Genomic DNA, 14,654 nt, shown 5'->3' on the forward strand with positions numbered 1-14,654 from the left:
ACAAACCTTCAAGTTATAAAACTTTCCCAGGCAAGGATAGTATCCATTCACCAACAGGCTTTAACTGTCTTGCCTTTTCAGAAGCCACCAGCAAAAATGATTCTCAGTCTCCTGGGAACCATGGCAGCTTCAATCAAGGTGGTTCCCCTAGCCAGATCCTACGTGTGAGTTCTGCAGTGGTCAATAAAACAGCAACCTGTGTCCTTCCAAGTATCTTTAAAAGAAATGCACAATACACATCCAGTGGTGGGTGAAGTGACCACATGTTTCACAGGGATGTCATTTGAACTCTTCCTCTCTTGAAGCCATGGTAACCGTGGATGCTTCCCACTTGGGGGGGAGCATTACCTGGGAAAGATGGTCCAATGTGTATGGTCACAGTCAGAGTCCAGTCTTCACATCAATGTACTGGACATCAGAGCAGTCATTGTTTTTTATATATAAATTTTACTGTGTTTTCGAGGAGCTTTTCTCCCCGGGCCTCTGCTGAAAATGGACATATATCCAGCTGGACTAGCCCGGTCAACAAATGTAAAATAAAATAAATAAATAAATTCTAGCATTGTAGGTCTTTTGAGACAGTCTCCCCTTAGAGGTGACAGCTATACAGACAGACAACTTGACAGACATAGGGTACATCAACAAACAAGAAGGAACCAGATATTATCCATTATGTTGAGAGTCCATGAGAGTGTGACAATGAGCAATATCTTCTCACCACTTTCTAATAGCAACACATATTCCAGGGAAGTTCAATGTTTTAGTGGACAAGTTGAGCAGGTCTGTCCTTCTCCCTCTTGAGTGCTCTCAATCCTGTAATCATGAAGCAGATATTCAGGCTTTTAAGCTGACTTTGCTGTCATCTATTTACATCTCCCCACAACACCAAGTGCAGTAAATTCTTCTGTGTGATCCCCCAGGAGGAGGGGGTCATGGACATGTGCTTTGACCCACAGTTTGACCCCGGACTCCTTTATGTCTTCACTCCCACTCCTTGACTCCAAACTTTTCACAGAAAGCACTGGTGAAAATCATAATCATACCCGTAGCCCCTTACTGGCATTGACAAGTATGATTTCCCTTCCTTTGGCCTAATTTTGTACATTATCCCAAGATGATCACATGGTTTCTGCAACTCCAATGATGGCTAAACGGTCCAGGTTTTCATCCTGAGTTGTTCATATTCTAACTTCTTCACATAAACCTTTTGCATGTGAGATTTAGAAAAGCAAATGGAAAAGGTTTTTCATCTGGGCAGTTGAGAACAATCTTGATCCTTTTTTTGGCCCACCCTTCCAGATATCATGGAATTCCTGGCTGACCTTTCTTGGAATGGAGCCATCTATTCCACTATTAAAGTACAATTAGTCATATCTTCCTTTCACATTGGTGGGAATCACTCCCCCCCCATTGCATTCTTAAGGCTATCTAAAGCATTTCTTAGAGGAACCTTTCTATTATACCCCCAGCTTAAAGACTCGGTTCCTCCTTGGGATATTACCATTTTACTGCAAGCCCTAACTAGTCCTCTATTTGAACCTGCTGCCAAGGTTGATTTAAACTTTTTATCATGGAAAACTCTGTTCCTAGTTGCTGTTACTTCTGCTGGGCATATTTCTGAGCTCCATGCATTGTCTTCAAAACCTCAATACTTGCCTCTTCATAAAGAGAGAGCATGTCTGACAACCAACCTTACATTTCTTCCAAAGGTGGCTTCTTCTTCTTCTTTCGGCTGCTCCTGTTAGTGGTTACCACAGCAGATCAACTGTTTCCATTTCTTCCTGTCCTCTGCATCTTGCTCTGTCACACCAACCACCTGCATGTCCTCTCTCACCGCATCCATAAACCTTATCTTAGGCCTTCCTCTTTTCCTGTTACCTGGCAGTTTCATCCTTAGCATCTTTTTCCCAATATACTCTGCATCCCTCCTCAGCACATGTCCAAACCAACGTAATCTTGCCTCTCTGGCTTGGCCTCCAAACCTTCCAACTTTGCCTGACCCTCTAATATACTTATTCCTAATCCTGTCCATCCTCGTCACACCCAGTGCAAATCTTAACATCTTCAACTCTGCCACGTCAAGCTCTGACTTCTGCCTTTTTGTCAATGCCATTGTCTCCGACCCGTATAACATAACTGGTCTCACTATCCTCTTGTAGACCTTCCCTTTCACTCTTACTGGTACTCGTCTGTCACACACCACTCCTGACACTCTTCTCCACCCACTCCATCCTGCCTGTACTCTCTTCTTCACCTCTCTTCCACACTCACCATTACTCTGAACTGTTGATCCCAAGTACTTAAACTCATTCACCTTTGCCACCTCTACTCCCTGCATCTTCACCATTCCTCTGTCCTCCCTCTCATTCACACACAAATATTCTGTCTTAGTCCTGCTGACCTTCATTCCTCTTCTCTCTAGAACATATCTCCACCTCTCCAGGGTCTCCTCCACCTGTTCCCTACTCTCACTACAGATCACAATGTCATCTGCAAACAACATAGTCCAAAGGGACTCCTGTCTGATCTTGTCTAAAGTCTCATCAAAGGTGGCTTCTTACAAGTTCATATTCATAGGAGGTTACTAGGCTAACAGCCCTAAAGCCTTTACAAACCTAGCCATACATATTTATCCCAAGTTACTCCAATTATCAATAGTCAGGTGAGCGAAGTTCACAGAGGTATGAGCCTATAGTATGGTAATTAATACCAACTACTCCTGTCCATGAGAGACATGGGCACCACCCCAGTAGTGAATTTATGATTACACATCCATTGACCTTGGTTGTGCTAGAAGAGGGTCAGGGAGATGCTCTGCTTTTTGTAAATGGAAAGCTTGTTCCAGAAAAGGAGTACTCTCTCTAGGAGATGTATTCCTCTCTTCAGCATGATTTGTTCCAGACGGAGTCTAGATCCCAGAGCAAGTGAACCTCATGCAGTTTGATTTATGAACATGTAACATTTCCATCCGGCTCGGATCACTGACTGCTCTGTAAGCCAGAAACATATCAGCCCTAAGAAATCTGTAGGATACAGAATACAGTAACAGGGCTTTCAGTCTTTCTGTGTTGGACTTGTTTTGTGTATCCTGTATTTTCTTGGTGAGAAAATTCTGGCATGTCTCCAGCTATTGCAGATGTCTGGTAGAGGTACATGTAAAAGGATGTATTGTCCTCAATTAGCGGTCTGATAAGGGCTGAATACAATAGAATTATAATGTCCTTAGATCTAGATGCCATGCCTTTACTTATGAGATGTGCCACACAGAAAGAGTTCCTCACCACTTTGGACACACATGGTGTTCGAAGTTCAGATTGCTATCAACCTGAGGACCCAGGTCATGTACCACTGGGTCTCCTCTTAGGGGGGCGTTGTCTATATTGTAATTAGTGGGGGTATTAGCTTTCCCAAAAGCAATAATTATGCATTATTTTATTTTTTGCATTTAGCTTCAATCCATGGCTTTGGTACCAGTCACTTGTCTGCGTTAATCCTTCTACAGTACATTAGTATAGTTGAGGGACTCAGTGATTGCTCCCAATTTGCAGTTGTCAGTGAATTTAGTCAGCCACAGGCTGCCCACATTTGCCTGGATTTCTGAGAAATAAATTCTGAACAGTAAAGGGCCCAGCACAAACCCTGTAGTACGCCACTGGTGACTGGCCTTTTCCTAGATGTGAAATTACCCACTTTAGTATGTGTCCTGTTAGTAAGCCATTTGGCTACATAGGGGTTCATTCCCAATTGAGAGAGTTTCTGTATAATACGTGAATGGGGGATCAGGCCATAATGCCTTGGCCAGGTCAAAGTAGGCAGTATGCACAGTCTTTCCCTCGTCCGTGGGCTTATTGACTTTCTCAAAGAAGTCAACCAGGTTAAACAGACATGATCTGTCCATAACAAATCCTGAATCCTCTGTCAACCAATCCATAAATCTTCCCGTTTTTCCTAAAAGTTTCAAACAAAGGTGAATACTCATTACACTTATTAGATGCTCACTGTCAGTTATGATTCTATTTACATCAGGCCAGAACTTTCAAGAAAACTGATCAGCTGTTTCTGTCTTACTCCCCTGTCAAAATGGGAAAAGGAGTATCCAGAGTTACACTCCCCCATTGGTTGTCTGTGTGTATATCTTATGTTTACAAACAGATGGGTTTGTCTCTGCCTATCCTCCCAAAAACCCACAGTACTAGATCAGTCACTTCATTGACAGCCTTCTTTTTCCAGAGTACCTCTTGATATTTCTGCAGCAGCTACATGGGCTAAGGTCCAAGCCTTCATTTCACATTATAAATTGAACATACAGTCCAGAATATCCTTCCAGAGACCACTCAAGTGTTACAGTAGCTAGGGACTCTGTCTCATACATTGAGGAAAGGATGGAAAAGACAGCATCAGTTATGAAATTTAAGTATCACCATAACAGATTTGTGGGGTTTGTTTCGGTCCTTCCTCAACTTTCCTCTCACATTCCCCCTTCCATGTGTCTTATGACATTTGACATTCAAGTTCCTGGATTTCTCTGGCTGAATTAGCCTTGGTTCCTAGAGGTTTCTTATCAAGACTTTTTTTTTTAGTTGTTTTTCTTTTTCTTCTCTATCTTAGACACTGGATGCTTGCCTTTTTTCCTGGTGTCAAACTTCATCTGAGTTACTTCTGTTAAGACAGGGGATTATGGGTAAGGGGAGGAGCCTGAGCCCTGGATCCAAAAGCTTGAAAGTGGATGAAGATCATACTTTGAGGAAGGATGGAAACAGCCTCACAGGTCTACTGTTATGGTGAGTACATAACTTTCATTTCTTGCTTCCAACAGCTGACTATTCCTTAACACATATTTTAAAATGGCAACTATTTGTTTTCTACAGGAAATTAATATTTTATTCATTTATTATTTATTTACCAGAAGTGTCCAACTGAGTTTAAAAGCCTTTTTCAGCAGAAGCACATGGAATAAAACCTCATCATATGGACAACAAAAATAAGAACAACGTAATATAAAACTTACAAGCTTTACTACAGTGTTACAGTAAAATACAATAATTGAGGCACAGTTCATAGGATCATAGGAAAATGGGAGATTACTAGGCTAATGACCTTAGAGCTCTTTCAAGCCTAGCGAAGTTTTACCCTTATTTCCATGATCAGCACCTATCGCCCCTGTCCAAGAGGGACACAGGTGGAGCCCCCGGGGTGAATTTACAATTACCCATCCAATCTTTCAGATTGCTTTTGAAGAGGGCCAATGAGGTGCTCTGCTTGACATGAAGTGGGAGTCTATTCCAAAGGTGTGTTAACCTCTGGGAGATAAATCTGTCCCTCCAGCAGGTTCTATTAATGTCACATAATACTAGGTTAAGGCCTTTAGAGTAAGTAACCTATGTACCATGTGACTTGTGGATATACAGCATTTCCAATAAAGCAGGGTCAGAGATTGCCTTGTATGCAAGGCAGAGATTGCTTCTGAGTAGTCTGCATTAAACAGGATAAAGTGACAGTGATTTCAGATGATCCTCATAGGATAGATGCTGAAGACCTTGAATTTTCTTTGTGAGGAACCTTTTGTGGCCTCTCCATTTGCTGCAGGTGCTTGGAAAGGTACATACCAAAAGGGGCATTGTACTCAATTATTGGCTTGATGAAGGAAGAGTACAGGGAGGTTATAACTTCTTTTTTTCTGGAGGCAAGGCCCTTACTTATGAGATGAGCAATATAGTATACCTTTCTTACCACTGTGGAGACATGGTGATCAAAGTTAAGGTTGTTGTCAACCTGTGTGCCCAGGTCTCTCACCACTGAGTTGCCTGGAAAAGCAATCTACCTTAATTTAAAAGGGTTAATTTTAAATAGTAATAGGAATAGTAATTTTATATAAGCAAAAGCAACAAATACATACAATCTTAATAAAGTGTGATACAATTTAGAGTAAGTATAAATAGGCAAGGATAATTAGGTTTAAAAATGCTAAGTTAATGTAAAAAATTGCACTGTATACAAGCAGCAGGTTATGTTTTGTTAGTGGTACACAGTGGGAGAAATAGTAAGATGATGGATGTGGGGAAAAGATTTGGAATTAGTCTGGAGTGATCAGGTGCATTTCCAAGGTTTTACAGCTATTTGTTTAGTTCAGATTTGAAAGATGGTACCTTTGTAATATGCCTTAATGGATAGGGGATATAGTTGCAGATTTCAGAGATGTAATTAGAGAATAAGGCATTTCCTGCAGTGTTGTATGACTTGTTTATATCCAGAAGCATTTTATTGTTTGAGTGAAGGGATCTAAATGGTGAATAAAGATGTAGAACGTTAAATAATACTGGACATTGATTGGGTTTGTTTACCGGATATTTAGCTACAAGTAGTTGGGTGTGTGTGTGTGAGGTGGTGGCTGTGTTTAGCCAGTTTAATTGATTCTGGGATAAGCAGCAGTGTGCTCTTTAAGGCTGGAAAGTAACATTTTTTTGTTATTTTATTATAGCATTGTTCAAGTTTTACTTTTAGTACGTTGTATGTTGGTGAGGATAAGAGAAGCATATGGCTGTGATAAGTAGATAAGCAGTAGCAATTGTTTTTCAGAGTCTGTGAGGAAATGTTTAGTTCTGTATATAACATCTAGTTTTTTGCTTGTCTTTTTCTTGTTTGCTGGATTTGGAGGTCAGATATTGAGGCATCTTCTGTTATGACACTCAGTAGCTTGGTATTGATAACAGTTTTGATTTTGGTATTGTTTAAAGGGGTCTATATTATAAAGCCAAAAGCTCTAAAGAGCGAATACAAGTACATTGACACATAAAGAGCGATGTACAAAAATAGCGAAACACGTATTGAGAGAAAATCAAAACAGCGAACGTGTTTTCTTTAAACAGTGCCATGCAGGTATAAGTAAATTAACTAAATAAAACTAAAATAATACACTTTTGCAGGGGGACAGGCCCCCCTGCACTCCCCAAACCCCCCTACTTAAATATACTAACTCCGAGATTGCACTACAGTGGGGAGAAGGATAGATTTCCTTATTCTCAGGATCTCGCTGCTGGCCAAACAAATATGTTCGATGTTCTGATTTTTGCTCAGTACGTCTTTCACTATTTTTGTACATCGCTCTTTATATGTCGATGTACTTGTATTCACTCTTTATTGCTTTCTGCTTTATAATATAGACCTATTTAAAGTTGTGGTTGTGAAGCTGGTGTTATTGAGAGAAGGAGCACCTGGATTGAGCAAAAGTAAATTGGTCTTTTTAGGATTCCATATTAGCTTATTGTTAAGCCAGGTTTCAGTAGAGGTGAGGAATTATTGAGTAAGACATTGGAGACTGGTTAGTTTACAGGCAGAACAGATTAATGCGGAGTGATATAAATATTAGATCAAAGTGACATGTTTGGTTACAGACTGTAAGTCATTTATGAAGATGTTGAATAGTAGAGGACCTAAGATGGATCCATGGGGAACTCCTACTATGACTGGGAGAAAGGAATCTGTTACTTAGGTGGCTATGGAGTTAGGAAAGGGAGAATTGAAAAAGACCAAAACTGAAAAATATATCTAGTAATTTTTGATGTGAAGCTTTGGCTAGGTCAAGAAACAGACTGAGACTAGATTTCCTGAGTTGCATTTGTGGTTTATAGTGTTCATAAAACTTAGGAGGATAGTGGTGGTACTGTGATCAGAGTGAGATCCATGTTTGATGCATGAGATAAGCTGATATCAGTTATCTGAGTAATTATCATTCTTTTTTCAATGATGTCTGAGAGTGATGAGAGGATAGTGATGGGTCTGTAGTTTGAGAACTCTGTGGAGTTTCCACCTTTATGTAGTGGCGGGGTTAAATTATTTCTTCTAGATGAGAGGGATGTATCCTTCTTGGATACAAGGAGTGTCACAGTATCAGCATCAATTTTAGGGAATTCTTTTGGAAACTAGAGGTGCTGCTTTAAGGCTGAGCAGATGCTTTCAGATAGTGGAAGTAGAGATGGATATGAAAGAGAAAGAATTGGTATGTGTGGCTGCTTGGACATTGGTAGTGGTATCACTGGTTGATTTATTATTATACAGAGAGGTAACTGCTCAAATGAACTGTGTGTTAAACTGACGTAGTCTGCTTCAGGGTTATCTATGGGCTTGGGTTTGGTTGAGCAGTTTTGCCTGGATTTAGGAGGCTATTTATAGAGTGCCAAAGCAGTTTGGAGTTCTTTTGCTGGGTTGTTTGCAAGGCAGTATAAAAGTTCCCCATGTCAGCTTTTATATTATATGCAGCTAAGTGGCAGAGCTGTCTGAAATAATTGGGACTTTGTTATTTTTTTAACATATTTCCAGGTCTTCTCCCCTTTTGTTCATAATTTGTTTGGTGTTTGCAGATAACCACAAGTCATTTTTTAACTCTTTTTCTTCACCAGTGAGCGTGATCATCATAGGTTCATATGTGTATATTAGGCTAATGGCCCTGGAGCCTTTACAAACTTAGCCCATAGAATTACTCTGACATGCCAGCCAACCTTAGTTCCCAGTGCCTCTGTCAAGTAGATCCACTGGAGTGATCCCTGGGATGAATTTTCTATTTCCCATCCACTCATCAAGGTTTCTCTTGAACAGGGCCAGTGAGGTGCTCTGTTTGAAATGTATGGGAAGTCTATTCCATAGCAAGGGCACTCTCTGGGTTATGAATCTGACCCTCCAGCACATTCTGTAGATTGTGGTAATGAGGTAGAGGTCTCTGGAGCATGAGGTGCAGAGGGATTGGGATTTCTTTAAATTTAACATTTCTATCAGAGCTGGATCATACATGGCTTTGTATGTCAAGCAGAGATCGCCTCTAAGTAGGCAATATGAGACACAGAATAGTTGGAGTTTTTGAGTCTGTCCATACAGGACAAGTGCTTAAGGCCTAGGATCCTCTTTGTGAGGTAGTTTTGCAGCCTCTGCAGTTGTTGCAGATGTCTAGTGAGGTACATGCCAAATGGGGCATTGTACTAGATGATTGGTCTAATGAGGGAAGAGTAGAGGGAGACAATGACCTCTTTCTTCCTGGATGCAAAACCCTTAGTAATGAGATGTGCCACATAGAAGGACTTTCTGACCACAGTGGCAATGTGGTGGTCAAAAGAGAGGCTGCTGTCAACCTGTGTTCCCAGATCTCTTATAACACCTTCTGTGTTCAGTTGACTACCATCGATGTGGTAATTCATGGGAACCGGGTTTTTCCCAAAGGGGATGACAACACATTTTTTGGCATTGAGCTTAAGGCCATGGTTCTGACACCAGTCGTTGGTCTTAGTGAGGCCTTTCTGTAGGATGTCAACATCACTTGGGGAGTTAATAATAGCTCCCAAGTTGCAATCGTCTGTGAACTTTTGTCAGCCAGAGACCCTTTGTGTTGGCCTGGACTTCAGAGAAGTAGATACCAAACAGGAGAGGACCCAGGACTGAACCCTGTGGGACTCCACTCATGAATGGTTGGCAGTTTGACTTAGAGTCCGCTGCTTTCACACTGTGGGTTCTATCTATGAGCCCAGTTTGCAACCTACCTAGTGATATAGGGGTTGATGCCTAGCTTAGTGAGTTTTTCTATGATTCCTGAAGAAGTTGACCAAGTTGAGCAGGCATGATCTACCCTTCACAAAACCAAACTGTGTGGGATCCAGAGTTTGGAGATTCCCTATACTCTTGTTTATTAGGTTCATAATGATGAGTTTCATAGCTTTGCATATCAAATTTGTCAGGCTAATGGGGTGATAGTTCCCAGGGTTTGTAGTCACTCCTCCTTTGTGGAGAGTGATGACTGTAGCAGTGTGCCATTCGGTAGGGACAAAGCCTGAGGTGAGGCTATGATTGAACAGGGCATACAGGTGAGGTGCCAGTTCACTCTGTAGTTCATGTAGAACACAGCCAGGGATATTGTCAGGTCTCTTTGAAGCTGTATTCTTGACCTTGGACAGTGGTGTTTTGACCTGTGCAGCAGTAATACTGGGTGCCTGGCAGTCTACTGGTATTGTGACTGGTCCTTTAGGTGGGGGAGAGGGGTAAAGTTAGCATTGAATCTGTTGGCCAGTATATTGGCAATATCTCTTGGCTCGGTATAGAAGGTACCATTGTACAGTAGCTCAGAGCAAATCTGGGTATTGCCATAGAGATTCTTTACATAACTATAGAAGACCTTGTGGGTTGTCTTTATTATCTGCTGCAATTCTATTTTCATATGTAGCATTAGAGGATTTGATGAGGAATCTCAACTTTTTAAGGCTGATAAGGGAGTTTTTCAAGTCTTGGGACTTCACCTTATTCCACATCTGTTTCCTCCTTCGTTTGTAGAGTTTGTTTATGTCAGGGGACCACCAGATTAGCTTCCTTTTTATGGAGGAAAGTGTCTTGGTTCTATTGGGTATGGCGAGATCCATGTGTTTGCACAGTGCATTGGTGTATGAATCGGCGGTCATGCAACTATTCTCCATTTGCATTGGTGCCATTAAGTTAGCCACCTCTGTTTTTAGGAGCCCAAAGTTAGCTTTGAAGAAGTTTTTCATGGTGGTTACCTTTGTGGGGGTGGGGGGTGGGTGGGATGTGGATTTCCAGGGTGATTAGTTTGTGGTCAGATCTAACCAGGGATGAGTTAACTATTGGTGTAGAGCAATGGTCGCCCATGTTAATAATGACCAGTCTACCTCTAAGCGGGTAGAAACGAGCTGGTCAGCATTTTGAATTAATGAATTCCAGGAAACGTTGGGCAAGTCTATTGGTACATGAATAGTTTTCCCAGTTAATGGAGGGGTCGTTGAAGTTGCCCAGTATGAGAGTGTTAGGTTACATCATCAAATATGCTATGTTCATCATACTGATCACTGCTGCAATAGCCTAACTTATATGGATTATATCCTTCAAATGATATGACATCCAACCAGCTTCCAAAGTTTCAGGGCACCATCCCTGCACCCAAATCATTAATCAGCTTGAGTTGACCTTCAGACCTATCATGCAAACTGAGAGATGGAAGCTAAATCCCTGAGAAAGACAATGCTAGGAAAATAAAAAAAAATGTCCACACCCTGTCACAATAGAGGACAGAGATAGGAGGGAGAGAGTGACTACTGCAGCAGTGATCATTCAAATATCTGCTGTTATGGCAAGATAATTTACACATTTGTACTGTGCTAATCATATGGATCACTTCTGTAAAAGCCTTAGATATATAGTTAGATTACCATAACATAGATAGCCTGGGAGGAGGAAGACTGAGGGTCTAGGACACCATGGAGAATGGTCCTAGCAAAGCTTGTCCTTGACCAAGGGAAATAATCTAATTTATAGCGTTTTGTAAAAGTATACATTAAGGACTAAGTTGCCCCTTCTAGAATACTTCTAGAATCCCACCTATTTGATTTCTAGATGACTTTGTATCAGGCATATTTAGGAGTGCTGCAGCAGTATTATCTCATAAGTTGGACTCTGCTCTGTTGAACATGTTCTATCAAATGTTTGTATGGATATGCCTGAGAAAATTCTAACCATCTGTATAATATCACAATGTATGCAGCGTAGACTGGAATTAAATTTACTGTGCTGTTTACGTGGAATTCTCTTATAAAGCTTAATTTAGTAACCTTCCCCTATTTGTACAACTTTTAGGTCAAAGACATGCTATCTGTCTCCTTTTTATTCAGGATCTCCACCTTCTTCCCCAACCTCACCCTCACCTCGTTGAATTCCAGAATAATTTTTGTTGTAATGACAAGTTATATCATGTGATTTATTTTACAGTGTTTTATGCTGTGCAATGACCTGAGTTGCCACACGCTGTGTTTTTGTAAAGAGATATGAAGAATGTCATACAGCCTGCTACTGCATTTGTATGTGGTGTTCACTAAAGTTAAATATTGTTTTATATTTTCATGTTTACCTTGTACTTGTGTTATATTTTACTGCAGTGGCCCAGATTGTCACTAAAAAGGGTAATTCTGGATCAGATCATACTCTGTTAAACCACAAACATGCAATCTGCCATGTCACATTTATCTTTAGCAAGAAATAATTAAAGCTACATGAACAACTGTAATATATTTTTCTTCAACAGCAAAATTGACAAACTGGAGAGAAATGTTATTAGCCAGCAAGAATTCCAAGCAGCCATTGAAAGCAGGTAAGATGAAGTGCTCTTAATTAGTATGCAATATGCAAATTAGCTTTTTCTGCATTTGCCCTTGATTTAAGACTACTGTAATTTATTGAAAATTCCTGATGTAGAATTTTGGGGTATATAATGTATAGATCCTAATTCAGAAGGAAGCATTACAGCAGCTGATACTAAAATAAATGGATATTTGCCATCCTCACTTTTGACAGCAATGCAATATTTCCAGGCAGTATTCAAGTCACTCCTATAGTTATATGTCAGTCTACATCAATACCAAGACAAGTTCCCATACTTCTGTTCTTCTTACTCTTTATAGGAATCAGGTGAATTTGCAAATTTCCATAAACTCTTCCTTGAGATTTGTTTCTGAGGAAGAAGGTAATTTTTTTTCCTTTTTAGTGTCTAGGTTACTCAAATTCTTGACTCAGTTAGACAATGCCAAAGGACTGGGTGTATTTAACAGAAATTAAAATTCTAAAAAATATTACTCTGAAGCTGTTTTTGCAGAGGGACAACACACACACACACAGACACACACACAGACACACACACACACACACACACACACACACACACACACACACGTGCACATAGGCACACACAGACGCACACACACACTACACCACATGGGTGTAAGGGCCCTCAGAGAGCTCTTACTAATACAGCTCTATCCAAAGGACACTGCCATTGAGTAAAAGAGAAATGGTTGGTTGACAGCTACTAGTATTTTCTTTCATCTACAAGGCTCAGAATCTTAGCGTGGTAATCCATTAGTAAGAAGGATGTGAGGCTATTGCCCCCAATACGGAGGTACAGGGGAACTAACACCCATGCAAAATATGTAGAAATATGCAGTATGTAATACAATTTGTATTGTGGTGAAAGGTTTTCTTTTGTAGTCTGAGCAGTTGATTCTGCAAGGGTCTTTCAGTGCAGTGACAGTTTTAACACCACTGCAGTAGTGTGGTGGGGAGGGGACTCTCAATTCCTCTTGAACTACAAAAGAAAACACTGAACAAAGACCTGCAATTCATTTACTTTTCTGGCTGTAGCTGGATAACTTCTAAGTATAGTGTAAAACAAGGTCTGAGTCAAACATAAATGAGAGTGATTAGAGACAGAAAAAAAGCTATCCTTTTACAGAAGGTAAAGAAAATAACAGTGACCCTCCCAAATTCCATTATATGTCAATGGGATGGGAATTCAAAGTTACTTCCTTATGTCTGGCATGAGTCATACAAAGTATTTTGGGAAAGAGAAAGGGTTGAGGGAGTACAAGATCACGTTGATACATCAAGCCCCATTGGTAGCCATATTGTGGAAAACAGGCTAAAATTACAAATAAAGATTTTGAGGTGTTAAAATAGGTCAGGAAAAAAATAGTTTTTTTAGTTCTAGGGTGGAGTTTTCCTTTACTGAGTCATTTAGCTTTAATCAAGTAAATGTCCTTACTGATTGTTTGCTCTAAGAACTTTCACTAGATCTGTGTCTTTTTCCTCCTCCTGTGTCAACCTCGCAAGTCCCTGCACATTCATGCCTGCTGCTTGCATGGCAGTTACCTTACAAGGATTTCTACTCCCAGTGTGTAATTTGTCTTAGTGCTTGATCCACATTAGTGGATTGTGAACTTTGAAATAAGTATTTGAAATAGGTGACTTAACCATTGACACAGTGTTAGAATAACAATCCTCACATCTTTTGTCTTTTTCATCTTTTCCTCAACTGATGGGTCTCAGATCCATCCTTGGCCTCTCAACAGATTTTAAGTTCAGTAGCTAGTGCTTCTTCACTTACCCATAATCCTCCAACTACTTGTAAATTACCATAGATCTTGTTTGCTGCTTTAGCAATAAGATATGGTCACCGTTACTTTGAGCTACTTGCTTGTGAGACATTTATTCTTTGAGAAAAGTACATTCCTTTATCACTGTATTTCTCTATTTTTCTCTCTGTTTAGATTTATTGCTCCCCCTCATATAAAAAAGACAACTCATTTTTATTCTTCAGTAATTTTGATGCTTGGGCCTTAAGCCCTTGCTCTTTCTTTTGCTATCCTTGTGATACCTCTTCATTACCATTGCTAGTATTTTCATTGTCCTTTTCTGCTTTCTTCACTATTAGTGCTTGTAAACATTTGGTAATTTCTAGTGCTTCGCTTGCAGACATAATATTCCAAATTAGGTTAGCCATTCACTATGTGTGTACTGTTTGGGTCCAGGGCATTTTGATGTTTCTTGTGACATTTGTTCGAGTTTCAGTCATAGGACCTTGGTTGAAAGAAATAATAAGCTAATACTGAAATATCTACTTCCATCCTCTGCTTCTTTGAACTCTGGAGCACAATCTCCAGGGGATACAATAGAGAGACCTAAGGAATCAAGAAAATGTTCTTCGACAGCTCTCCTCCCTCAGCTTCTTTGGTCTTGGCTCTGCCTGAGAAGATATCTAAATGTTCAGCTCCAACTACCACCAAGAGCTTGACTCCAACAATAAAATCAAAAACATCAGATCCCTCTCCTCATCTGGATCC

The 14,654-nt window shown here is 40.3% G+C and overlaps 1 protein-coding gene across 1 annotated transcript in view; it reads left to right on the plus strand.

Annotated features, from left to right (window-relative positions):
• The window catches only part of LOC122796453 (EF-hand calcium-binding domain-containing protein 6-like), a 1,291,945-nt gene that overhangs the window by 635,411 nt on the left and 641,880 nt on the right, over positions 1-14,654 (plus strand). The window contains exon 11 of the mRNA XM_044064930.1: positions 12,065-12,130. Coding sequence (XP_043920865.1) covers positions 12,065-12,130 — 66 coding nt within the window. The remainder of the gene's footprint in view (positions 1-12,064; positions 12,131-14,654) is intronic.

Source organism: Protopterus annectens, chromosome 3.part0 (assembly GCF_019279795.1).
Source record: "Protopterus annectens isolate FY-2018-M chromosome 3.part0, PAN1.0, whole genome shotgun sequence".
Classification (NCBI taxonomy): Eukaryota; Metazoa; Chordata; order Ceratodontiformes; family Protopteridae; genus Protopterus; species Protopterus annectens.